Genomic DNA, 8,257 nt, shown 5'->3' on the forward strand with positions numbered 1-8,257 from the left:
CTTATTGTTTCCATAATTATGAAGACCACAACGTGATTTCAACAATTTGACCCGTTCATTTTCTATGTTCATAGTCAAAGATCATCCGTACAAAAAATCGGCTAAAATCGACATTCATCTACCCATTCGATCATCATTAGAAAAACCACGATCGTTCATTAATTCGACCACCATTATGTCACTTTTACATCTCCGATTAAGCTAATTTTTTGCACGAATTATCTTTGAGTGAGGAACTAAAATTTGAACGGTTCGGATCGTTGACAACACAATTGCATCGTTTGTTTATAAAAATATGTAATAAAATATATAAGAAAACATATGTACATTTATGTTTTATTATAGTTGTAATGTTGTATATAATTTTAAAAGTTTATTATTTATGGTATTACACTATTACTAACATAATAGTATTATAGAATAACTTAATAAGCATATTAATAATTTATTGAAGTAAACAAACGAAAAAGCTATTAAATATGTTATGATTCACAAACTTAACAAATAAACTGGTCAGCTCAGTTGGTTGAGAGTTGAAGTTTGTTATGTGAGGTCTCATGTTCAAATCACAACATAGCCAAAATCCTATATTTTTTTTTAACATATATATGTGTCTAAACAGGCTTTGGGCCTATTTGGGCCGCCCGTTTGGGCCTCCCGTTTGGGCCTAGCCCGGCCCGGCCCTCCAAGCCCGCAAGCCAAAGCCCGATGGGCGGGCCTTGGGCTTGTGTATTAAAGCCCAAGCCCGGCCCGAAAGCCCTATTGGGCTTCTATCATTCAAGCCCGAGCCCGGCCCGAACCCGAAAAATTTGGGCCGGGCTAGCCCGGCCCGGCCCATTGCCGACCCCTAGATTCACCTCAAGCCTATTTTAGTCTCCACCAAATCTTAGGAGCGACTCATTGATGTACTTTTTGGGTTGGGCCAAAATGTAGTGATATGAGCAACCCATTGTTGTTGCACGTACAATTGTAAGTGAAGTCTATCTAATATTGTTGTTGCATTTTAAATGCCTAATTTTTGTGTGGATGTCATAAAATGTTCTACCAAACATAAAGAATATGGGTGGTCTGTTGTTATTTTCTTTAGGCTCAATTACAAACATAAAGATTACAAAAGAAGAAATGAAATTTTTAATTTTCTCCAATATCTTCATCTCTAATTCAATCACTGTTATTAAGCAAATATTTGTCTATCAACCTAATATATGTTATTCCACAAATATATTAAATTCTTTTTTTTTTTTTTCAGTTGTTAGACATTACATAAAGTTCACTATCATGCAAATTGGCAAAATAAGAAATATACGTTGCCTGATAATCTGTAAAGCAAGAGAGTTCTCTACCAAATAAAAAGCAAGAAAGTTGTGAGCAGCAAGAATAGTGTTGACCATAATCAGAATCTTTTTTGTTTTTTGTTTTTGGCCAGGACCATAATCAGAATCCTCTGCCTTTAATTTTTGTGTAGTTTTCAGCCTTTTGAGATATTGTATCCCTTTAATTGATCTAATGGTGTTAACTCTTCCACGTAAGCAGTTTTTTAAGCAGACCTCACCATTCTTCTCCCATCGGATCTGCTCGTTTATATTATTCTTTTGATCTTAAATATGTATTTATTATTTAAAAATATAAATAAAAGATGAAATAAATTCGTAATACTTTTTAAGTGTGAGTGAAATTATATATACCTTTATATTTATATTATATAAGAAAAATTAAATATAACAAAGAAAAAACTAGTTGAGAATTCAAATCTCCATCATCCCTCCATCTCCTCTCATGAATTAAATTACAAACTTGGTAATATTCCAACATCAATATCATCTTCCTTCACTTAAATACAAATCCAAACTCCTTCATACCAATCGTCTGACAAACAATTCAAATAAATCCACAACTCTTTGAAAAACAATGGACAAGTAAATGGGGAAAGGATCCAATATATTTTCTTAGGAAACTTTGAGCAACATACAAACCTATATATATAGGAGCACAAAAAAAATTTTGTTTTTTAAATTTTGTTTAAGGACAAAATGAAAAGTTTAGGAAAAAACATTGGTTATTTTGCAAATTTACCACCGGCCTAAACTTTAAATCTTATGCGCAAATATCACTCATACTTTGCATATGATGCTAATGTAGCACCTGTCGTTACATTTTTTGGATGTATTGTAACGGTAGATGCTACATTAGCACCATTTGCAAACTATGGGTCGCAATTGGTCAAAAAAAATTTATGGGTGGTATTTACGTACATGGTGCAAAGTCTGGATATAAAATGTGCAAAAAAGCCAAATATATATATATATATATATATATATTTCTAGGTTTAATAAAATCTTAATGTTATTTTTATTGTTAATGAACTAGCTAATGCTCTAAGAGAATCCTCAATTTTAAAGGTTACGATGAGTGAGGGATCAAGGAAATTGAGTGTTAATGGGTGTCTAATTGGGGTCCTCTGCAAGTGCTTCTCTTTCTGTTGTGTTCTTAGATACTATTTATGAACTGTTCTTTGGGCGTTTTTCTTTGCTATGACCTTAATTGCATGGTGTGTAAAGAAGGGTGGAAAACTAACACAAGCAGGAAAGGTCACAACATGAAAATTATTAGGTATATCTGATGCACTGTCATATAGTGTAACTAATCCAACGTGTAAGGGTATTATTGGACAGTCTATTTATATCGGTTATACAGAATAATTTTTCAACAACATGACCATCCCTTCTTTACAAACCATGCAATTAAGGTCACCAACTCACAACAACTCCATAACTTACAATTCCCTACAACACAAATGTGAATAGAAATAGAGCCTCACTAACTTAATTTATAAGAATCATTTTACATGAAGATGCTAAATATTTACCAAATAAGAAACTGCAAGAAGTCGAATGTTCCAATCCAACGTCCACTGTTTCCCACTGCTTCACTTGGCTTTGTTTTGGCTGTCGTGGAAAACAATGAACCACACATATATATGCCTCATCCAAATCTTTATGCAAAATAGAAACTGATATGTTTGTTGCTGATTTTGATATCCCAATTTTATGATATTCTCATCTATGCAGATTTGTTTCTTCTTCTATATGTAAGTATATTTATGTCTTTATCTTGGAGTTGGAGAAAGAGAGGCCGGATGGAAAAGTGATGATCCGCAGATGTTGGCAGAGAGGGCACCGGCGTCCGGTGGAGAGGTTGCTGGAACGAAGGGAAGGGGAGGGGATGCGCTGCTGCAGATTGGGCATGGGCTGATGGATTTTTCCTTTTTCTTTTTTTTTTCAATTTTAATTTTAAGTTGAGATAATTTTTTTAGTAAACTATAGTAAACCCCTAATTAGAGCTTAGTTATTTTAGAAAATAATAATTTTTTTATTGTTTAATAATTTTCTCTCTCTATCACTTTAGAGTTTAGGCATTTGACAGCATTTATTATGAATAATTAACTATAGTTAGTTTGTAGAACATGTGGCACTGCAAATTCGCTCTCTAAGTAAAGAATTTGTCGTTCTTTTTCTTGTCCACTTAGTACTAAAAAAGCCTTATTTTGTTCGATCATGCAGAAAGAAAAAAACTTTTTTGGCCACCCCTCTGTTGAAGAACACGTTGAATGGAGGCATGCAGAGAGGCGTAACATGATAATGAATTACTGCGTTAACACATGAATTTTACCTGGTTAAAACAAATTTACATTGAAGGAATTCACAAAATGAATGTGTATTGAGTTTTCAATTTCAAGAGGAAAAGAAATCGATAAATGCACAATAGAAAAAATTACTAACATGCACGGAATTGCGTGTCAAGAAACTAGTGTATAAATTACACATAAAGTTGTGGAAGAAGTAATTACCATTCGTCAGTCTAAGAACATTAATTTTTGTTTCCCAACTTAACTGTTCTGTGTGGGTCGAGAAGCATCAGAAAACATGACAGAAGGTACATTCATTTCTCCATTCTTCTTAGAAGGAGATAACCGATGTCTTGACCACTCTTCCAGAGCCTTGCGATGTAGAGCATTCATGCTAATGTAAGGACGTCTTTCTCGAATTAATTTCTCAGCATTCTTCCAATCCTCTGCCACGCCGAGAGCAACTAACAGTGCACACATTACAGCCACACTTCTTCCATGGCCTAACAAAAGAAAAATACAGGACAAATGCCAATTACACCTTAACACCAGCAACCATCCAAATAGTTCAGCCATCAAATATTATGTGAAGGGAAAAGGGGGAGGAGAGAAAACAAACTTGACAGAATTTGTTATGAAAACATAAATGATTCTCAGAGACAAGGATCTTCAAGTCCCACCAGTAAAAGAAAAATTCTCACCATTAAAATGGTAACTCTCTGTATGCATATTCTCTGTATGCATTTGAATTTGAGAATTGAAAATGAAGGTATTTGATTTAACTATTTAATTAAATTATGTAGGGACAAGTTCTCAACATCACCCCAAATCTCCAAATTATATGGAATACCAACCACTGCATCTTTAAGCATAAACTGTAAGGGCTGATCCAAATACTAGAAACCTAGGCAGCTCAGTCTTGTTTGAATTTTTTAAACCAAGTCATTCCCCAATCTCTGTCTAGTTGCATGGTCTCTGGTATTACTATACTAGAATAACCAGGTTATATAACAAAGATTTTAATGAAACAAGTAAAAACCTCAACAAGAAGCTGAAGAAAAAATGATGCTGTTTGTGTACCCTCTTTTCTTGTTCTCAAACATAAAATTGACACTACGTTTATGTGCAGTCACACCAATGAAATTCTTTCACAAAAAAGCTTTGATCCTTTGAGGCTGAAAATTTGGATGCGGAAATCAGGGTGTATGCAATTGATTACCCTCACAAATACATGTGTTAAATTGCAAAAATTAAATTTAATAATTGCATGTGAGATGCACTGCAGAAAACCAACAGCTCCGGCAGCATTGTCTTTCAAAAGGAAATGACTGGAAAAGGTCTTATCCAGCTTCAAAAACAAATGACTGGAAAAAGGCCTTATCAGGCTTCAAAAAGAAACGGTAGGCATAATTTCAAGGGAAATTCATGTGAATGTTACTTTTTTTTCTTTAAAAAAAATAAAAGAAAACATATTAGTGCAGGATATTAGGCTTTTCAAAGACGTGTTGTGAAGCCCAAAGAGTATGAATCATTTCACCTTTTTGTTGTGTTACAACATTTTCACTTATGTAAATATTTTTGTTTTCTGTTGCATGAGGCCTTTAAAGTTATTTCAATTTCACATAACCAAGACAACTACGGAACTGTTTGCTATTAGGTTGCCATCAAGTAGCTACAAGAGATAATAGAGCTTTGTGCAAGCTAAGTATTAAGTTGACAAGTAAAGGTTTACCAATACTGTAGCCATCCAGAGGTCAAGGTTCAGATTACAGAGCTTACATGGGTTTGGATAACAATGGATGGGGAGGTAAGTGAGAAAGTGGTGAACAATGGATGATGACTTGGGTTGGATAGATGGGCTGACTATGAAATCAGAGGGAGCAAGGTAAAAGGAGGCTAAGGAGCTGCAAGAGGGGTCAATGATAGACAAATTGTAACAAGGATACTTGTTAGAATAAGAAACAATTTTTCTTTATTAGAAACAGACTTTTATTGAATAAACAGAATCGTACAATATAGTGGATAAGATATCCACTAAACTTAAATCGAAGGTTAAGAGGTAGGGCCATTTCCCATATGGCTGCAAATAATGAGAACTAAGAATTTGAGGCCTCCACTTAGGAGGATGGCATGACTGAAGCATATGCTTCCTTGTCTGTACTTGTTGGTGTTCCTTTGTTTCCGTTGGTACCGGATTCAAAGGATTAGTGTACAGTTCAAGGCAACATAACAACATTCATTTGGAAACCAAAAAAGAATAATTTATTTGAGAGTTTGTTTTCTTCTTTGTGGAGATAGTTTGCTGGAATGTGCCAGGTGCTGGCAGTAAAAGCTATTGAGCTCTGTTAGAGAGGTGATTAAGTACTACGAAATGGTAGTTTTTTCTATATTTGAACCTTGGGTAAGTAAAGAAAAATCTGGTAAGAGTAGTCAACAAGTTGGGATTTCTTAAAGCTGATGTGATGGATGCCAGTGGTTTTTCAGGAGGTATTTGGATCTTATGGGATGACAGAAGACCATATATAAAGATCATGGCCACTAATAAACAAGTCATCACAGAATGCATTGCTAAGAACTGGCTTTCTTCTGTTATATACGCTATTCATGCCTTACTTTTAGCTGCACTATGGTAGTTTTTTGACACCATTCCTTGCCTTGGGTGCTGTCTTGATACTTAAATGGAATTCTTTGTAGCAGTGAGACGAACGGGTGTGTGCTAACAAGAAAAATGAAAGGTTTAGGCAATGGGTTGATAGGAACCATATCATATATTTGGATTCACAGGATCCAAGTTGGGAAGGTCCAACAAGAGAGCAACTGGAAGAACTATGATGGAATGGATCAATACAGGGCATGTAATGAGGCTTATGTCAGACACATGCTCAAAACTACATCAGATCATTGTCTAATTATGTTTGTCTTGGAGTCAGATAATTCTTAATCAAAACCTTAAACCTTATAGGTTTGAGGCTATCTGGGTGAAACATGAGAACTTTGGTAAGCTGGTGGATGATTGCGAGGAAGTATGATGGGATGACAGATGCACATGGGGGGAAGAATACCGAATGGAACTTTCTCAGACAAATTAGCTTACAATTTAGAGTTTGACGGGTTGGATATTCCATATTTGAAGCGGCTTTTTATGTGGAAAATAAAGATTCCTATTTCCGCCAAAGGTTAGAACTTTCATAGCATAATGTTTATTAAAATTAAATTGTAGTAATATCATTAAAGCTCACATAAGTTATTGAGTTTTACTTGTCTCAAGATTTAAATAGATTACAATGTGACAATGGGTCAGGCAAAACAAAAACAAGAGATCTAAGGCAAGCTTATGTAAATGCCTAACTACCCTCACCTATATATAAATCTAAAGCAAATACCAGAGACGTTTCAAAGAATACATGTACCAAGAAGACCTCAGAATGAATAACAACTATCAAATATGCATTGCAAAACAAGTACCATTCATCATTAATTTCATAAATTCAAAGTTTTCTGGCTTACCATACGCGCAGTGGACCAAAACAGGCCTCTTCTGATCCTTCTTTCGAACAGCCCACTTGACAGCGGATTCAATCTCATTCGGCTGAGGAGCCCTTGTATCCCAAGTTGGGACACACAAATACGAATGCCCCGAAAACTCCGACCTCCTCGGCAACTCACAGGTGCAGTCAACAATGGCAGGGTCACCTGGTGGCAGTTTGTCAGGTGAAGAAGGCCACCCACCAACATACAAACCCTCACAGATTTCAGTGTAAGGAGGCTCCCCACTGCGTGCTCTTCGCAATGCCGAAAAAGCCCGGACGAAATACAAGTACGGGCTGAACATGATTCTTGACCAAATCGGGAAGCTCCCATCTGGGTTTTTGCCCAAGAGCATGGGGAGATTGATTGATGGATGAGAAGCGATTGAAACTAACATGGATACCAAAGATGCATACAAGAATGGTATTGAGAACACTGTGAAACCCAAGTTTTTGAGGAATGCAAAGGACATGAACAATACAGCTGCCTTCAACCCTATCAGAACTGATAGACCCACACCCATCTTTGCTCTACCCTATGCAGAACTGAAGAAGAAGAAGAAGGACTGTGTACACCAAAAAGGGTTGCTTCAAATGGTGAAGTTTCAGAGATTTTGGTCTTTGAAATTGGTCAAACTAACCAAAGCGCGGAGAATGAGTGTCACGAATTAAGCAACACAGCGACATCATCAAGACTCTCAAGAGAAGTAACGAACTAATGATGTGGGCAGTGATTTTATCCTCTATTTTAGGTCTTTGGTGAGACCCAATTTTTGTGACTCAAAATTTATTTTGGGTCTCAAATAGTGTTAGAAACTTAGGCCTGTCCGGTAATGTTTTACAGAATAATTTTTTAAAAATTATATTGTAAAATGAAAATGACAAATTAAATTTTGCATTCTCAAAATATGAAAAGACGTCTGGTAGCGTAATTGAAAAACAATTATATAAAACAAAAATAATGAAAACACATTTGATATTAACCAATTATTACAACCAAATAATTATATTCCCAAAATATATTAATTATAAATTATTATTAACCAATTTCATAAAATATATAATTAAAAAAAAGATAAGTTTTATAAAACCCAACCCACTTCGG

The 8,257-nt window shown here is 35.3% G+C and overlaps 1 protein-coding gene across 1 annotated transcript; it reads right to left on the reverse strand.

Annotated features, from left to right (window-relative positions):
* Positions 1 to 3,753: 3,753 nt before the first annotated feature.
* Positions 3,754 to 7,868, reverse strand: LOC147291421 (uncharacterized). Its single transcript, XM_086238813.1, has 2 exons — positions 7,133 to 7,868; positions 3,754 to 4,128 (listed from the first exon to the last, which is right to left on the reverse strand). Exons 1-2 carry the CDS (start codon positions 7,674 to 7,676, stop codon positions 3,887 to 3,889), a joined length of 786 nt encoding a protein of 261 aa, XP_086094939.1. The 5' UTR covers positions 7,677 to 7,868; the 3' UTR covers positions 3,754 to 3,886.
* Positions 7,869 to 8,257: the final 389 nt, after the last annotated feature.

This window comes from Dryas octopetala, chromosome 3, assembly GCF_963921425.1.
Source record: "Dryas octopetala chromosome 3, drDryOcto1.1, whole genome shotgun sequence".
NCBI classification, from domain to species: Eukaryota; Viridiplantae; Streptophyta; class Magnoliopsida; order Rosales; family Rosaceae; genus Dryas; species Dryas octopetala.

Coding starts and splice junctions, on each gene's coding strand:
- LOC147291421 (XM_086238813.1), bottom strand. CDS start 7,676: ATGGGTGTGGGTCTATCAGTTCTGATAGGGTTGAAGGCAGCTGTATTG. Junction 4,129..7,132: donor TTTGGTCCACTGCGCGTATG/GTAAGCCAGAAA, acceptor TTCTTTTGTTAG/GCCATGGAAGAAGTGTGGCT.